At 35.9% G+C, this 20,061-nt stretch overlaps 1 protein-coding gene across 11 annotated transcripts in view; it reads right to left on the reverse strand.

Moving 5' to 3' along the window:
• Positions 1-20,061, reverse strand: part of LOC106787890 (basement membrane-specific heparan sulfate proteoglycan core protein-like) — a 152,820-nt gene that overhangs the window by 99,310 nt on the left and 33,449 nt on the right. For 2 of the 11 annotated variants that reach the window (XM_014750638.1, XM_014750631.1), the window contains exons 1-2: positions 6,830-6,962; positions 5,917-5,995 (exon numbers count right to left, since the gene is read on the reverse strand). The exons of 7 other annotated variants lie outside the window; for them this stretch is intronic. In XM_014750638.1, coding sequence (XP_014606124.1) covers positions 5,917-5,995; positions 6,830-6,886 — 136 coding nt within the window. In that variant the 5' untranslated portion in view covers positions 6,887-6,962. Of the gene's footprint in view, positions 1-5,916; positions 5,996-6,829; positions 6,971-20,061 lie in introns of those variants that run through there. 2 more of the 11 variants (XM_014750630.1, XM_014750639.1) reach the window with 2 other exon arrangements.

Below are 20,061 nucleotides of genomic sequence, written 5' to 3' on the forward strand. Positions count from 1 at the left end.
TTCAAATTTGGCCACGTTGCGGTCAACGATCGTGTCTTTCCTTCTATTTTTCCTTTTTATTCTACCCCTCCTTTTCTCTTCCCTTTACTTTATTCTAAATTTATTACACAGATTTCAAAGCTGTGCTACAGGAAAATATATATACATATATATATATACGCTTTGGTTTAAACGTTTAACGTGGGAAGAAAATATCTAGATTTGGTTTTATTAAAAGATAGAAAAAGAACAAGAATACAGTCGACCAAAAACGATATTTGTTTATCGTTTTCCATATCGACGATATCGATAGGAAAAAGGAAACAAATATCTGTTGGAAATAAGAAGCCGCCGCCACCACCTTTTCTAAAATAGTTTTTGAACGAGCTCTTTTTTCCCACTTTGTTTTTTTCTTTTTTCTATGGGATCATGGTAAACCGTGGTGGTGCCAGGGTATATAGTCTCGGAGTTTCAAATCGACGACTAAGAAAACGACGAGGATTTTATATATTTATAGTTTGAAAGTATCGTAGTATTCGTTGATTCCCTCTAACATCGAATTTCGGTGTCTCTCGGCACGGAGAGAACCGAAAACGCATTCGTTCCACACCATCACTATCACCAATACTTTGTCTTCGACGATAGTTTTACTTGTCCCGCTTCCTCCTAGCCCCCCTCTCCACGACACGTTTTTCCCCGATTTACATCGATTTCGAATGCTACGCTATGGATACGAAATAGTCCCTACCTCTCGGTTTCTTTTTCCGTTCGAACCACCACCTTTGCCATCGTCCTCTCGAAAGTATGAAATATCTCGTCCGATAAAATTCGAAAATTTTCCTCCTTCAGACAGGACACGAAAAAAAGAAAAATAACAAAAAAAGAAAAAGAAAGAGAAAAAAGAAACACACACACACACACGAAAAATCCTTTCTCCACGAAGTTTTCACCGGACTGACTCATGCACATCGGTATGTATGTATTTATTCATGTATGTAGGTATCTATGCATGTATATAAGTACGATCTCGGGTAAAAATACGAGTAGCCATTAGCATAATGAAGATGCTTTAAAAGCCTGACACAATGCGTCGTCTTCTATTTCGCGTTACGAACATTTTGTTCTCTCCCATTTGTTTCTTTTTTTTCTTTTTTTATTACTTTTCTCCTTGTGCGTGTGTGTGCGTGTGTGTGTGTGAGAGAGTGTTTCTTTTTTTTCTTTCTCAAATCCTACTGCCTTTTTTCGTAATACATAGGTAAGTGCTTACACACGTTGGTACGTTCGTTCATTCGTTCGTTCGTTCGTTCATTCTTTTGTCAAAACTGTAAAAGTATTAAAAGTGAAAGTTAATTCGTAGTCGGAACGAGAGCCGCCGCCTTCTGGCGTAGCCGTAAACGAAGTCAAGGAAAACGTAGCTTTCTAATTACTCAATTAAAATATTCAACAGTGCGCCAGCAGCAGCAGCAGCAATAGCAGCAGCACCATTGCCAACGACCCTTCGTATTCTACCACCCTCAAATGTTATTTTAACGAAAGCTACTTTACGCCCGCGTAACACCGATTTAAATATTTTAAACTATTCTGGTAGATAGGTCTCCTCGTGTATTAGACAATATAGATTTAGGTCAAAAGAATAACAAACAAAAAAATAGATAAAAACAGTTTTGTTGAATGTTCAAATATAACGGATCAAGAGATAACGAAGTGTAGATGTATAGTGTTTTGAATATTAAAAAAAAAATGTATGTCTGCTTAAATAAAAAAGACGCTGAACTTTAGAGATTAAGTTGCTGAAGAAGTGCCAATAAAGGGACGAAACGTCGAACTTATCGAAACGAAGTTCTATTTCTTTTGAATGTCCAAATTCCCCCTAAGATACCTATTTATTAATAGATAAAAACATTTCAATTCACAATTTCGTGTCATCCAACGTGAAATAATTGTTCTATTAACTAGTAATTGGTACGCCCACATGAACATTTATTTTCGATAAGGGATTGGAAACTATTCGCAATATGTTATAAACTTTCTTCAACTAAACCGAACACTTTTCGGTGGTTCGTATCGACAAGTAAGATAATATCCGAGTAGTTTTAGCCTTTGTCGTGCATCGATAACATCATTATCGGCTATATTTTTTTTTCAACCGAAACTTTCTCATATCCGACGTAGAACTTTTTCCTCCGACAAGGCGATAAGTGGCCCTTCCTTTCCTCTAAACCCCCTCTTATCACCGTACACTTCTTTCGAGAATAGTCTAAGGTATTTAATAAAACTATTAAGAGCTATAACACGATGAAGAAATCAATACTGGTAATAATATTTCTACCTAATGTGTATATAATAAGCTGCGAGCGACGTAATCTTTACGAAATATTTTTCTATACGATGAATAAAAAAAGTATGACAAGTTGTTGTTGTTGTTGATAGAAGAAACGAGTTGGGTGAAAAAAGAAAAAGATCATTTGAAGTATCTCTCGAGTCAACTGACATAAGATGATCTTTCGAATAAAGAAAATTGAAAGATAAAAAGAGAAAAAAAAAGAGAGAGAGAAAGAGTGGGAGGAGGGTATGGGGGGAGGGGGAAGATAGTTAATCGATTCAATCGGGAATTGAGGGGGAAAGACAAGAATAAATCGCGTGACACGGAGAAAAGCCACGAAGATTATAGGACGAGAAGATTTAACGGTCGACGGGGGTCTTCCTAGCAATTATGGTAACGGCGCGAAGGAGATAGAGAGAGAGAGAGAGGGAGAGAGGGAGAGAGAGAGAGAGTATGGTTCCGTCGATGAAATGGTGGAAGAGGGGGGTGGGAGGAAGGAAGAAGCAGTGCCAGGCACCACCGGTAGTTGCTTCTGCTGCTGCTGTTGCTGTTGCTGGTGCATTGTTAAGTTTCATGCCATGGAAAGTGGAAAACGAGGAAGAGAAAGAGCAAGGTGAGTTTGCGATAACGAGATACATACCTAGTAGCTACCAGTGGGGGTAGTTACCAGTCACGGGGTCTGAACCCCTTATGTTTCCTCGGGGGGCAAATCCATGGATATATTCTATTAGCTGGATGGTTTACACAGGGTACCGCACATGTTACGTAAATAGAGTCACCGTAAATAGATTTTCCCTTGTGTGAACGTATTCACTGTGTTACACACTCATCTCTTCATGTTGCATCAACTGATGTGAGTGAAATTTTCACGAAAATTTGTTTTTCATTCCATTTTATTCTAGCAGAGTTGATTCTTTATCGCGAATATTTTGTTGTTGTTATTGTTGAAAGAGAGAATGATATTATATTTGGTTTTTTTGACAATAGTACAAATTTTCTTGGCTATCTTTCAAAAGTGCAACGTTACGAGATTATTTCGCGTATTCACATTGAACGTTAAAGTCTAAACTCTAGTCTCTCGATCCCTTTGTTTTCTTTTGCTTTTTTTTTTTTTTTTTAACTTTACGACGTTATTTTACGAGTTTTGGAAATTCCATTATTAAAGTATTTCTTTGTAAAAGTTTATAGAATGAAGATATTAATAATCCTTTTTTGGAGTGAGTGAGTGAGTGAGTGAGTTAGAGAGAGAGAGAGAGAGAGAGAGAGAGAGAGAGTTGCTCTCCAAGTGAAAAGGGTCGCGGTTGTGAATCGTAAAGTAAATTGGATAAAGCAAATAATCCAGTGTAAGGTGTTTGTATTGTAATCCATGTGAAATTGCACGTTTCGAGATGTTTGCGGAGTGTACCTGTATACCAGGGAACAAAAAGCAAAACGAGCTCGCGAGCTCGAATACGGAGAGAATCCGGGGACAGCTCGAAAGTTCGCAGTCTCTGCTACATGTTTACTCTTTGCTAGAAAGAATCGTGAGATAAAGGGCAAGAACCGAGAAGTTGACGACGGCGTTGTCGGTTGTTGCTTAGAAATAATACGTGCTTATTCGTGACAGGAATCGTATATTACGTGTCACGTGAAACATAAGTTGTTACATTTGTGAAATAATTAAACTATCTAGCACACACCAACCACGTGTTGTGTTTCGACTAATTCTTAATTGAATGTATTATACTCTTACGATGAGATTAGTATGTGCAATATATAATATTATTTATATTATTAGTGTATAATATATATTAAAAGAATTTTATTATGAAACCCTTTTCAGTTTATTTATCGATATAATAATATTAATTGTTTTATATATATATAAATAGGTACTTACATAAGTACGCGTGTAAATATGTAGGACAACGAGGATGATAGAGAGAAATCGGAAATATTTCAACGTAAAGTTTCTGGTATGGTACTTCTAGGTCGAGACGCGAACTCTCGATAGTCGGACAAGCATTCATTTCGATGAGTTCTCTTTGAATCGTCCTACCCAAAGTTCCACTTTTGCTAACTTTAAATTGATCGATATTCCATCGCATAACGGGAGACCGTCATACCGTAACACCGTAGCTAGATATTTATTATGGATGAAGTATTTTCGGGTCAATCCGGACGAGTAATGTAGAAATATACCGCGGATTCGTACGAAGTAAATGGTCAAGTTTACGAACGTCCTCCAAAACGTCATTCACAAAGAAAGAGAGAGAGAGAGAGAGAGAGAGAAGGGCCAATCCTGTGGTGGAAGAAGAGCACGCCCTGTAGAATATACCCTCCCTTACTCTTTCGCATGTAGAGCAAGATGTACGTGCCACCGAGGTACGGGGATCACGAAGGGTCGATGTGAGCGATCGCAGGATTCTAAGGGGTTGGCGTGAACGTATGTGGGATCTCGAGTCGGGCAGGACATTTGACTCGAAACCCTTCGAGTACAATAAGAAGACGAGACAAACTTGAACTTCCTTCGCAATTGCGATCCCGTTGTTTTAGCTGGATAAGTGCAAACCAACGCGGTATTTTCCTTTTTCCCCGCTTTATACAAATTTTCATCGAAGGGCGAGCAAAAGATATTCATGCTGCCATTCTTTTTTCTTTGTCAGTCATCTTCATTTTTAAACCAGTCGTGTTTCTGTATCGTTTAAATCGCGATTTACGTTGTTTTGTTTTTCACATCGTGGTTTAATTTAGGAATACAAAATGAGTATCTTAGTATAATGGTGTGTAGAATGAATTTATATTAGAAATCAAATTACGGTTATTTGAGATATCGGGTTTTGGGGGAAAGAAAAAAAAAGAGGGAAAGAACAAGTAGTTCGAGTAGAATTTCGAGTTTCCTTTAACTAGTGTCGAAAGAATTTAAGAAAGCACACCGCGTGCTGCGTATACTCCGCGGAACTTGAAATAGCTACGGCCGTTTCTCTCAATGAAGAACGAGATGAAAAAGAAGTAAAAGAAAAAGAAGAAAAAGAAGAAAAAGAAGAAGAAGAAGAAGAAGCTCCGAGTCCGGAGTTAGTCGGAGTTATTTGTTATTTACTGACCATTACACTTCGACGTGACCGAAATGTTTGCCGACCCTTCTTGGAGTAGCTTGCGCCGGTGAAACGATGTTTCTGTAATTGCATGTCCTGATTTACTCTGTTTAGCCGAGATTTCAAATGGATTTTCAAACCGCCTAAATTCGTTTTGACACGGACACGACGATGAGTGAATATACACAACACATATCTATCAATATCGTATAATTCTTTTACACGGAATTCATTTTAACAATCCATTTCTTTTCTTTTCTTTTTCTTCTTCTTCTTCTTCTTCTTTTACTTATTAATTGTCAACTTCGTCGCATAACTATAATTGTTAATTTTGTAACTAACAGCAAATAATATATCCGTGTGTTCGTGCGTAATAATCAGTCGTACAATCGTTTTATTATTAAAATTTATTTTCGGAGTGACGGCAGTGCGTTTCGACGTAACCCAAACGCACGAATTATTCCAAACAGTGTAATTCATTTCTAGCATTATGTTCCTAGAGAGAATGATATAATAATTAATTAGTAGTTCGCATATTACCGAGAAGTTTAATCCTTTGCTTCGACGAAACGTCCTTGCCCATCATACTCTCCGTTTCACTTTGTCCCATTACTTTGTCCTTGTAAAAAAAAAAAAGAAAGTATTGTAATCCGTCTCTAAAAAGTTATGAATACTGCTTGTGCAACATAGCCCAGTTGATTCGTACAAAGAGAGAAAAATAGAGAAGAAGAAGAAGCAAGAAAAAAAAAATTCTAAATTGAAAGTAGGTCTCGCCTCGTGTGTACAAACGGCTTCTTAACACTTTTATCAACTTTTTTCTAGGAGATGATAATAATAATAATAATAATAAAAAAAGGGGCACACGGTCCGATAAAAGATGACCATTAAAGAGACTTCGATAACGATCTTTTCTTTACGATACAATGAAATACATTGTAATGAAACCTTTCTTTGTCGAAACTACTACTACCGAAACGCGCTGGGGGCGTTGAAAAATTTCAACCCGGCCAAGGAAAGTAAAAAAAAAAAAAAGAAAAAAAAAAGGAAAAAGGAGGACCGGAGTCGGAGAACTTTTATAATATGAGAATTCCGTTCTAAGTACATTCGCTATGGAAGTTAATACCATTGGTATTCTTTTCGAACATATCATATATTTTTTTTTTTCTTTCTTTCTTTCTTCTTTCCTTTCCCCCGTTTCTAAGATATAGTTCGAACTATAGTTCGAACGTCGACTCCTTACTTATACTTCACAAACATACACATACACATAGACGTACACGTACACATGGACACAGAGAAAGGCAACGCAAGTTCGCAGGAACGAGGGGGAAAAAGAGTTTCGTCAGGCGCGAAACCCCGTTAAAGCTTTCGCTTTAAAGCTTCACAACTTCGTCAGAAAGTTCGGGCTTCGAACTATCGGGAAAACCTCACCGCAGTATAAGCTCGACCTTACCGATATTATTACTGCCCTGGGCGAGTCTCTCGTACCTTTCCTCAACACACACACCATAGCCGTCGTAGTAGTCGGCAGGCAACAGCAACGACGACCCGCGACCCCATCGTCGTCCTCGTTTTTCTTCTCTCCCCAAGTCTTTTTTCTTTTCTTTTTCCTTTTCCACTTAGTTTAGATTCGAGTCGCACATACTCTTAGTAGCCTAGGAGCCTACCGAAAAGAAAAAAAAAACGGAAAAAAAAGAAAGACACCCGCTCGGTCTTTCCTATATCTTCTTTTAAAACTATATATTTGCTGTATTTTAAAATGTATATTGAGAAAAATTGAAAGTGTAACGAAAATTATTCTAATTTTATTTAAATCGTTCGAGTGTATACGTCATTTGTTTACTTAATCGATTGTTACATTAATTTTTATTACACAAATGGAAAAGATAAAGAGAGTGAGAGAAACTTCTTAAAAAGAACTGTTCATATATTTGTTTTTCTTTTTATAATAAAAAATAAAATAATAGAGTTTTTAAGAAAAGATTGAACAGAAAAATCATTGGACACGAGTGATACGAGACCTGCGCGCGCGCGTGGTATAATAACGTTAGCACGAGAAATCCCGGATGTTTAATGCAAACTCATCGATCCAACTAGCTCGAACATTTTTCTCCCTCATCCAGAAGCTCCCAAGGGGGTCTCGCAAAAGATCGCAGCGAAGATTCTATGAGCGATGGCGCCTCGTAAAGTCAAATGCGTGTGGAAGGTGGCAGGGATAGTAGTGGTAGTAGTGAAGGTGTTGCTGGTGATGATGGTGGTAGTGGTGGATAGCAAAAGCACGAGTCGACTACCGTTTCAGAAGCTAGACCTTTTTCCTTTCCCCTCTAAAACCCCCTCTCTCTCTCCATTTCGTTGAAATCACCCATCCGACCTGTCGACCGACCAACCCCCCAACCCCCTGCCATTTCTCGCGTTGGAACCTTCCGTGATATATCGCGCTAGGGACCGACAGACGCGCGATTCTTGATTAGCTGCATAATTTTTTCCTATTCTGCTGGTAATACTGTTCTCTCTCTCTCTGTTCGTGCAGCGAGCTGCGAACGAGGGAAAGAAAAAAAAAGAGAAAGAGAAAGAGAAAGAGAGTGAGGGAAGGCAGACGTTTCCACCCCAAAAATGAGATATGATTTTTGACCGGTCGCCAGAGTTCATGCGATTCCCATGGAAACGAGTTTTCTCCATGTGTGTGTTATGTGTGTGCTGCAATTCTTGGTCCTTTTACGTTGCTTCATTTACCACCAAATACATTTTATTCGTACGGATATACTTTTCCATAAATGTTAGAGAAAGAGATTAATTTTCTCGTATGTGCGTGTTGCCATTCAAAAAATGTTTTTCATCTAGTTGGACACTTCCGAGCAATCGTTTTTTTCATTTAATGAGAATAAATCTCGAAAAGAGATGTTATAATAAAAGTAATATAAAAGAGACTCGGTTTATACGGATTTAACAACGTCACAAGCGAAAGTATAAAGAAAAAGAAGTTGTACGTATCAATGATTTTAGATTATCCTTACTTTTTCATTTGTTGTTTTTTTTTTTCGTAGAACGAAAGTTACGGAAGACACGTAGCGAGGAGGAGGAGGAGGAGGAGGAGAACGACGACGACGATAGCTACGCCAGGTAGAAAGAAAAATGTAATTTCCCGTTTACGTGCTCGTCCGATAAAGGACAAGGTGAGAAAGCAAGCAAGCAAGCAAGCAAGAAAGAAAAAATTTGTCGGAAAATTTTCTAAAATAAGAATCAACGGTGAAGATTTTTCACCGGTAAAAGCTGCGAGCTTGCCGGAGGTACGGTCTGGTCCGTACCGGTCCGGTCCAGTCCGGTCCGGTCCGGTCGTGTCAAGAGACGCGCCGGTGCATGCCGAGCTTTTGCTGACGTAGGATGGTTACAAGAAAAAAAGAAAAATAAAGAAACGAAAAGAAGGTGTTTCACTGAGAAGCGTTAAAAAGCTTTAAAAAGATGGACGACGACGTTCCATTGCAGATTTATATATATATATATATATAAATAATATATAAAAGGAATCAATCGTGTAACAGGCGATCAAATCGATATGAAAATGATTTATTTCATCTATTGGAATTCATTACACGAAATCCTCAATATTGATCTTTTTCACATTTTTAATCAAATGTTTTTTTAATATCGGAGTTTGTGTTCAATTCCCCCTACTACCACCCTCATAAAACAAAAAAACAAAATATATATTCGAGTTAATGCATTCGAGTTACAACGATGCACGGAGTCGTGCAATATATTTATTTCCTTCGTTATAACAATATATTTGAAAATCGATTAATATTATTCTCTTAAGTGTAAAAATGACGTTAGTATATTTAGCGGTTAGGTGACAACTTTTACGAATTACCAGAGTACGATACTATCCTCTCGTGCAATCTCATAATAAAATTCTTGCTATCTCTATCGCTCCCTAGAGAGCGAGAGAAAGAGAGGAAGAAGAAAGAGGGAGGAAGGGTTGAAGGGGCGAGAGAGGGGGGTGGGGCGGGGGAACATCGTTCGATATACATGGCAAGTTGGTAAATAGCCTCGCGTGAGAAAGGTAAGTAGGTAGGTACACGGTAGGGTTCTTCACTGTTCACGTTGTTATAAAAAGCACGGGGTTTAATCTTCCGCACGTCGAAGAAGAGAGAGAGAGAAAAGAAAAAAAAAGAAAAAAAAAGAAAAACGCGTAAAAATAGGATAGAGTTAGGTGAGTAAGGTTAAGGAATAAGGTAGGTTGGTAGATAGGTAGACACCGATGCAACGTTCTTTCTCGTGTCATCGGAGCTCGGCATCTTCAAAAAATGTGATATTCGTTGGATACGAGCCTTCGTTCTCATCCCTTCCTTCTCCTCATCATTTTCTTCTTTTTTCTTTTTCCCTTTCCCCTTGCTCTCCTCTCTTTCTCCACTATTTTCATCCTTCTTCCTCCCTACGGCCCTTATCGTGCCATCAGGGTCCGTTTCTCACTGGAACTTAATTCTTTCGTTCCTTCGTACATCCTTTACGTTCTAACAAGAGCAAAAGCTTGACAGAAGCAAGGTTAAAAATAAAAATAAAAATAAAAAGGAAACAAGAAAATCTTCGCGAGTAAAAAACAAAATCGGAAGGGATTCAAGAGGACGGGGAATGAAAGAAGATAGAAAGTAGAATAAAGATACGATGGACGAGGAGAGTTATAGGAGAAGGAAAACGAAGAAAACGACGAAGAAAAAGAAGAAGAAGAAGAAGAAGAAAAAGAAAAAGAAGAAAATGTTAAAGGAAAAGATGTGAAAGAAGAGGCTGACTAGTACTCTTTTGGTATAGTGATAAATAGCAGTGGAACGGAAAAAGTTAGATCCGGAAGGTGCACATACGTAAGGAAATGAGCGATGAAAACTATCGAGAAAAAGATTCTACTAAAGTTTGTAAACGAAAAGTTATCGCTAACAGATAGATTAAGATTTTCTTAAAGGGACGACGAACATAAGATATAAATAACTTGGAGTGTTATCTACAACTCTCTCTCTCTCTTTCTTTTTCAGTTTCGGCCAAATCTATTTTTTTTGTTTACTTATCTCTCGTAAATAAGAAACTACCGTCGTGCATGTATATATATATTATACAACTATTCTCAACAAGCAACAGCAGCCACGCTATACTTTAGCGTATCCTCTTTCGAAATCCTTTATGGCGTCGAATCAGATGGTTGTAAATCGTCGCCGTCGCCGACTTTGCCGACTTCGTCGTCGTCGTCGTTGTCGTCCTTGGCGTCTACGATTTTCGTTTGGCGATGAAACAAGACGAGTAATGCTCCTAGTAGTAGTAGTAGTACTACTACCACTTGTTTCTATTTCTTTTTTTTCCTTATTCCATTTTCGTGGGGTTGTTAAAAGGTGGTGGTCCAAGTTATAGTAAGGGCACGGCACACTTTAACTTTACACACAACATACAACCCCCACCCACCCCCACTATCACCAGCAATGCAGCTCGATACTCTTTTACTTCGTACTTTTACTTCTTGATCGAGATACTAGGTCAACCTGCAAGCCGAAATCTCTGTGCTTTTTTCATTTTCTTCTTTTCTTTTTTTTTTTTTTATTAAATACAAATATTATTATCGTAACATTGTATCTTCTTGCGAAAATCTTCTTTCGTTCTATCTTTGTCTATCCGTACGAATTGTTAATTTCGGTATATCACTCGACACGATCGTCCGTATCTAACAATAAGTTAATTCGTTTCCGAGTTAGAAATATATCATGGAAATTAACCACATTTTCTCGATGTCGATAAGACAACGTCCAAAGTTTAACTTTCATTTTCTATTCTCGTACTTTTCGAAACGTTTAGTCGAGACGCGTATATATCGTAATATCATCTATCAGAATCAATAAACGTACAATTATCTGCAACGCCTTAATATGCTTGGGCACGTTTTAACGATATCTCCAAACACACACGGAGACACACACACACACACACACACACACACATATACCACAACAATTATTATTCCAAACACGCGGTATCTCAGTCCCTTACCCACCCACCAACCTTTCCACCCGTTCCTCCTAATTCCTTCCCTCTCCCCCCGACCCACCCTCAGCCTCACTTTGGTCCCCCCTAATCATCCTTTCGTGAAAATCCAACGAACAAAACTTTCTCGGCACGGAAACAGATTAAAGCGTTAAGCCGTGGCGCGAAAGGAAGATCAGAAAGCGACGAAAGTAACACAATGGGATGAGAATTTAATCCCTATCCCTATCGTGTCACATTTCCTAATTACTCGTTTAAAGTTCGTTCTTACGACGAATCGACGAATAGTCGCGTAAAGATGATCGGACAAAAGTGTTATCTAATAGAGGTATGCCTAGGATTCTCATAGTTTATGTAATTACGATAACGTTCCCGTGACACTAAGCGCGTTCCGTTTTCCAACCCCTTCGATCTAACATCATGCCAGAGATCGAATTTATCGGTCCGACGAATTCGAAGGAAAAACACCGAATGGTGTTGAAAATCAAATTACGCGGAGAGAGAGAGAGAGAGAGAGAGAGAGAGAGAGAGAGATAGGTCAAACGTGGTTGAATGCAATTTGTGCAGCAATTCAAAGTATTAATCCCACGAAATATCCTGCTCGGCTCTTAAAGTAAATAAGTTACGAACTAAATCGATAACAGATATGCAAAATTTCAATCTTTACACAGTTCCTTCTGGAAGTACTCCTAACGTAATAATGGTTTTCGATATCCGTGCGTCTCTCTCTTTCTCTCTCTGTTATTAAATTTATTTCCAATCCACGCGATCTAGTTCCCTAGTCCCTTTTCTTTTTATCTTCTTACCTTCTTCTTCTTCTTATTCCTTTTCCTTTTTATTTTTCTTTTTTTCGCCTTTTCAGTACTCTTACGATGCAATAACTTATCGGTTCGGTCTGCTTAATTTCCTACGATAGAAGCATGAACGAGAAGGTTACTTCGTTTAAAGCGTAGCTGTATCTCATGAACGAACCAGCGAATCTACGAAAAAGAAGAAGAAGAAGAAGAAGAAGAAGAAGAAAAAGAAAAGAAAAAGGGAAGGACGTCGAGATATTAATGGCGTTAATCGATACGCTTAAGAACGCCGAGGCTCAAGTCGAAGATTATCGACTACCCATTAAGACTTTGTCGTTCGAGCAAACGATTATTAACGTCTCCTTCCTTTTATTTAAAGACCGTTTTAAAACGTGAAAGAGAAATAGAGAACGAGCATACCATTGTTCCAAATAAATTATTTACGCCGGTTATTCGATCCGATTACTCTCTTTCTACTACTATTACTACTACTACTATTACGCTATAAGCATCTTTTAACTTGGCATAATAAAACGCGCTTTATCGATAATAATAATAATAATAATAATAATAATAATAATAATAATAATAAGAACTCTTTTAATCATCTTGAAAGGGTTAATAGATCCGAGATGAATGTCATTAAAATATCAAGAAATATTTAAATAATATCATACTTCTTCGTAATACACACACACACACACACACACACACACAGGATTATTTATCAAAAACCATACGAAAATATCGTATTATCTTACGAAAGATAATTATTAATATAAATGTGATAGTAGAGTATGTGCTTTCATACACGATTTAACGGACGATACGAGGAAGAAGGGTGGCTTCTTTCTTAATTCGAGAATCGATGAGGGTTGAATGTGTAAGATCTAAGATAGGTAGACCACCCGCCAGTAATATTAATCATAGGATATCATGGATAATCTAACGAATTTAGGGGGATAGGTAAGAGAGTGTCTCTTTCTATAGTGATAATGGTTAAAGCACACTACCCTGATGAGAATATCCCGGACGTCATCTTCAGGTCGAGTCGGCTCGATTATATTCTAGCACTCATCCAGTCAACCGTAAGTTAATGCTATCCTAGTGGCTGTGAATTTACGATATTCCCTGTTATATGCAGAACTCATTTAACGTGTTGGCCGGTAGGTACGATACGGTACAGTACGGTACGGTAGGTAGTACGATACTCTACTCGGCTGACGGGCAAAACCAAACACGGTTTTCTCTCTATTGTCGTACGTTGTATCTCTCTTCTATCTTGTAAGTTATTCCAACCTTCTACTACAACATAGTACTAGTAGTAGTAGTAGTAGTAGTAGTAGTACGTTTTCACGGTCCTATCTAACGCGAGGAATACCTCTACCCAGATTTTAATGCATTCCATGTGAAATACAACCAAGAAGAATAGAATGAAAAGTAATTTAGGGAATGCGAATACGCGTATGTGCATGTGTGTGTGAGTTCTTCGGACCAAATTCATCTCGATTATTTCCTTCCGAAATCGTTTTATAATTTACTGTTCTTTTTTTTTTCTTTTTTTGTGAGGAACGTTTTATCGAAAAGTTTATTTAAATTATCCCACAAACAACGTGTTTGAGAGATCAGTTGGAAACGTAAAGATCGCAAACAGTCGATATGGTTGACTCTGGGATCCAAGAGTTTAGAGATAGTGTTGGTCGGGTTAGAAAGATAGGCTGATATATATGTTACTTCAAAAAGTCCCTTTAGCAAAAGGTCCGAAAGTGTAGAAGAACGGAGGACGGAAACTTTAGTTTTCCGGCTTAGATTCGCGGAAGGTCGAAAAAGAAGGATTTCCTGAATCGCAAGGTAAGCGTTTAAGCCTCTTTCGCGAGGAAAGGATCAACCTATAGAAACGTGTTCCACTGCAATACCGCAACATTTTTCATCCTTCCTATTTGAAATCTACGATAATCCATTAATGTATACTATACGTCTAACCGAACTGTAGAAATGTGTGCGAATATGTGTGTATTTATGTATGTGTGTGTACGATAGTGTGCATCGTTCTTCCATTGCCAAGGCGAATCATTTTAAGAGAACGATACTCGAAAAAGGAAAAAAGAAAACGAAACTATCGATCCTTGTACTCATTTCTTCAACGTTTATTGTTATCCGTTTGTCAGCGTATATCGAAAAAGGAAATATAAATTGTCGTTAGAAAAATATACAACTATGATAATAATTGGTTTGACGATGATCCATTATATAGCGGGACGAGGGGAAGGGGGGAATGGGGAAGATTCTTCGTTTATCGATCATTTTAAGCTTTCGAGGAATCATTAGGAAATATCGTGCAACGGTATGCATACGCATACTTACTGGTTTACCATCTAGGAAAAAAAAAAACAAGAAAAAAAGAAGAAGAAGAAGAAGGAAAAAAAATCCAAAGCGTTCGTTCGATTTCATCGTTGATTCATACGCCGTTAACGTAATCGTCGTTGTCGTGTAGTCGTCGTTAAGCGTAACGAAGAATTTCAGAAAAGATTCTCATCGGATGGAGATTTTCGATCGTTGGGAGCAAACGCTTCGAGAATGGTGGCACACTTCTTCAAGGGGAAACGACGAATGACGAACAACGAACGATGAACTTTCCGCGAGAATTTAATTGCACGATCCAAAGCGATAGGCTGGAGGAACGTAATGACGTATATGGGAGGATCGAATTCTCGATTGAAAAGAATTTTCTAAGATGGATGTGATTAAGGGTAGGGTGGGGTGGGGTGTAGTTGTGTGGGGAACCGAAAAAAAGGGGGAGGAAGAAAAAGAGATCCTACTTGATTTTTCCTTTTTTTGTTGGTTTTCAACATCACTATGACGACGAAGATAATGTTGATGGTAGTGGTGACAGGTTGTCAGCAAGTGTTGGTAAAAAATATAAAAGAAAAAAAAAGGGAAAAAATAATGGAAGGGAGAGCATGTAAATCTAAACGAAATCGGTGATCATGATCGCGAGAGGACACACACTCTCTTTCTCTCTCGATGCTTTTATCAGCACTCCGTTCCTTTTATTCGGATAGGTAGTGGCACGCTTTACGACGACGAATACGAGAAGGACGAAGATGATATCATCGGATCGCGATATTCCCGCGGGAGGATACGTTTTCTGTGGGAAAGATAACGGAAATTGCAAGACTCCTACGCGAAATTGACTGACTTCGGAAAGGCATCTCTCTCTCTCTCTCTCTCTCTCTTGGTTTTTTTAGTTCTTCTTTCCTTCTTCTTCTTCTTTTTCTTCTTCTTCTTCTTCTTTTACATTCTTTTTCTTCTTCTTTAGATACTACCAACCGACTCTGTGTAATAGTAGTAGTAGTAGTAGTAGTAGTAGTAGTAGTAGTATAGTTTTGTGCAGGGATATTTCGAACCGGACGAGCTGGGTGATTGGATTAACTTCCTGCAGCTAGAGAGGGTGCAGCAACGATAACGACAATGAGAGCCCAAGTTCTTTATAGAAAGCATATACTCCAAGAGAGTACCACCAATAGACGGTCATTTGGAAAATTTTCAAGATAATCTTGGTAAAGTGATCAAATTGTTTTTTTCCTTTTTCCCCATACTTTATTTTATTTTCGATCTTTCGTTCATCCTTTTAACGTTATCTGAATAAACATTTTTTTTTTTGTAAATAAAATATGACCACTAATATTTAATCATGCACGATTGGTTTACGTAGTCAAATTTTGTTCTAATATAAAATCATCGTTGATAACGTCTTTCATAAAGAAGATCTAATATAATGTGTGATTTTAAATCTGATTAATTGTGTAAGTGATAAATATAAATATGTATAAAAAATAAATGAACACGCGTTAATTTTGAGATTGTTAAACGAGACATGATCTGCTCATGTGAAAGACAAACAAACGGTTCTGTGTGATTTATTTTTTATCAAATTACTTTGATAAATAAGATATAGAAATCGAGTTTTATTTGAAACGAGCGTGAAAATAAGATAGAACGAAATTGGAACGGAAAGAAAAAATAAAAGAAATATTACACGGTGTGTCATATGTATCGTCATATTTCGCAATACTCTCAACGTAAATTATAAATAAATAAAAAAAAAAGATATTCCTAAATGAAATATCTCTCTCCTCGAATAAAACTTATTATAAATTTTATACTTTTTTCTCGTTCGAACGTTACAGATTTTCTATCGAAACGATATTCGATTTATAAATCCTTCGAGTAAAAAAAAATTCTATATGCCATGTGATATAAATACGCGCGCGTGCTTTAACCCGTCCTCTTGATTTTTATTTTCGATAAAAAACAAAAAGATCAATTTAAATAATAACGTAATATAAAAATGCAAATGACAATGAAATATCAACAACAACAAAAATAAAAAAACAATAAAAAGAAAAGAAAAGAAAAAAGAAGAAAAAGTATAAGACAATAATTAAATCAGATTTCGAATTGACGATGAGAGAGAAATTGTCACACTTGAGTAGCGTTGTAATAGGGGTGGTGTCTGTCCTACTACTACACCTCTTAGCCCTCTTTACTTTACTTTTCTTTGCCATACAATTGTCTCGAACGAGGAACGAGTAGAAAAGGGGAGGGGGCATCTTTCCCTTTCTCTCTTTCACTTACTCACTCACTCACTCACTCACTCACTCTTTTCTTTTTTATCCTTCTCTGTCTTTCGAAGGAATACTCGAGGAAAGGTAAAGAGAGCAACGTGTGGGGGTATTGAGTCTTCTGGATAAAGGACAATCGGGGATGGTAGACGTGGTACGAGTTTCTACCAAGGGTGGAAACGTAACGACTGCATTCAACTTGAGTGCTCGCAATCGTCCACGACAATTGCAATACGACAACTACGACTACGACTACGACTACGACTACGACTACGACTACGACGACAAGGAATGGACTCTAACAGAACTTATATTGATATCTGAACACTTTAAGAGTGCAACTCTTAAGCAAATTCTAACGAAATCGTCGACATCTTCATTTTTTGTTTTCTCAATTTGGAATAATGCTTATCATTCTAGTTACTATGATTTTTGGAATAGAAAGTTGTTACGTTCTTAATGGATTTTTTTTTATATTGATTTTGATTAAGGCGTATGTGAACAATTGGTCAAACGAAAAAATCCATTTATCATGTAATTTCATTGTTCCAAGATTTCAACTAGTTGATATATGTCACATAAGAGTCTATTTATAAGCATATAAATTGGTTGGTCACATTACATTATAAAACCGCAGCCGCACAGTGGTTCGTAAACTCGTCGAGTGTTACTCGTATTAGCCAGAAAATCGTTCGAAATATTATTGTTATGTCATATGGGGATTATAATGGATATTAAATAGATTGTCGTGTTTATGTGCAACGTTTTAGTACACATGTCTTACTTTCTTTATCTCTCTTTCTATATATATATATGTATAACGTACAATGATCTTTTAGTATCGCATTTATTGCATTGGATAAAAAAAATTACTCCAGTTTCATATTTCGAATATTATGAATCGATACCATTCATTCAAATCAATGCATAGTTTTATATTTTTTCTTATATATATTAATTACAGATGTGAATAATTTCTTGTCTTTGTCGTTTTGCTTAAAGATAAAGGAATCAAAAAGTATCTCATTTTAACTAGTTTCAAAAGTTTTAACAATTTTAGTTTCATGGATTACGTGATCGAGTAGTATATTACTTATGATTACGTAATTTATGATGAGATAGGATTTTTCACGTATATTACTAATGGATTGCGTAATTTAAGATGAGACTACCTTGTATTATCTTTTACAAAACACGATATGGTAATTATAGTTTGAATAGAAACTGGTTGAGAAAAACAAATTACTATATTATTAGAACTTACGTATCGATTTGTAAAAACACACGAAAGAGAAAAAGTAAAAGATTTGTTCGTCTCTAATCAATTGAAATGATTTACCATTGATTCGAACGATTGGTATTAATTAATAATATTTGAAATATAAAACTTGAGAAATGATATTCAAGCATATGATATTCTTAATTCCATTTTTTCTTTCTGATGCATAAGATTGACTAATCATTTTCTAAGATAATTTTATACACGATGGTTCTTTAATAAGATAAGAAAATTTCTTAAAATTTCGATGAAAGAAAGTCATCTACGAAGACAATAACGTTTATTGTATTTTCTTAGATACGTGATTTATATGTTAAAGTGAACTTATTAGATTTTCTAGTAAAAATTGAAAAATTTGTTGAACCATCGTGCGATTTAAACAATTAAAATAACAAATGTAGTTATTAAATACTTGAAATGACTTCCCAATATTATTAAATCTTAATAAAGGAATTTTATGATTGTCTTCTAATTGACTTCTGTCAACTTGAATAGACGTAAGAGGCCATGGCTTAAGAAATTATGTAATGCATTCAGTATACCGTGGGTAATTCGATATAACGTTCCTAGCGTATGTTGCACAGTCCCTTTTATTCTCTAATAAAGTAAATGTCATCTTTCGGAAGTGGTTAAATCACATAAATATATATATATATATATGTCAGTGTGGTCTACGTATGTATGTATATATGTATGTGGAAAATTTGTAAAAGGTTTTGATACTCTATCGAAAATAACTCTTGGTTGAAATTTTATTTTTTCCCAGAGACAATTAATTAAAATTTATATTGTAGTATGGTATAACAAAATATTATACATCACCATCGTTTAATCGATAAGTTTATCTATTCGATTAAGATAGAATGGTAATTATCTTAAATAATATTAAATCGTGAAAAAATTAAAAGACGTTTAAATATACGATGTTTTTTTTGAATTCAATAAAAATTAACACACCCACTAGATAAGAAAAGAAAATAATAATATAATAGTTATTTCGTATTTTGATCTAACGCCAGCTGTTTTCGTAGAAACACGGAAACATGTCAGTGTTGTTAACGTTTTACTAAACTAGTCAGAAACTTTTGGACTATGTTACTACAATCTAGAAATCCCGCACTGTTATGTGGATGCTTTAATACGTCATCTTTATTCAAAGAAAAAAAGAAAAAAAAGACGTTGCATAAGACACATGTAACAATAATACATTAAATATTATATTGAGTATTTTTAAAATTGATCTTCTCGTAACTGATGAAATACACATGCACGCAAACACAATAACCTAATTGTAAGATCAAAGGAATGAAAAGTAATATATAAAAGACTTTTGCTCGTGAGAAAGTATAATATGGGTTAATACGTGTCAATGAGCAAAAACTATGGCCAATAAAAGACAATTCAATTTTACACATGTTTTATTCTATATTACAAATAAATATATATATAAATATATATAAATAAATATAAATAAATATATAAATAAATATATAAATAAATATATATATATATATATATATATATATATATATATATATATATGTAATGTATATAATATAATACATGATGTTGTATTTTTTCCTGTTTATCTTCTTATGATAACTTTCTAATGGTATAATTTATATCAAGCGATAAAAAATCTCATTAATAATGTCAATTGTTCTTATATTTTATTGGTAACGTAATTGGCTCATCAGTGTATGTTCGAAAAATAAATAAAATAAAATGAAACAAGCAATAATAGAGAGTATTACGAGATAAAATTAATCTTATCCTGTTAATTTTTCGTATTATCAAAATGAAAAAGAAAATTGAAAAGAGACAGATAAAATAAAGAAAATTGTATTATATAATATGAATAGGAAGTAATTAAGAAATAAATAATTATTACCTTTATCTTCTAAGTGAACAAGCAGATTCCATGAAATGTTAAAGATTGGAACAGGTAGTTTCTAACAAAGCTGCTAAC

The sequence above is a fragment of the Polistes canadensis genome, unplaced genomic scaffold (genome assembly GCF_001313835.1).
Source record: "Polistes canadensis isolate GaletaPanama2010 unplaced genomic scaffold, ASM131383v1 scaffold_119, whole genome shotgun sequence".
Lineage (NCBI taxonomy): Eukaryota > Metazoa > Arthropoda > Insecta > Hymenoptera > Vespidae > Polistes > Polistes canadensis.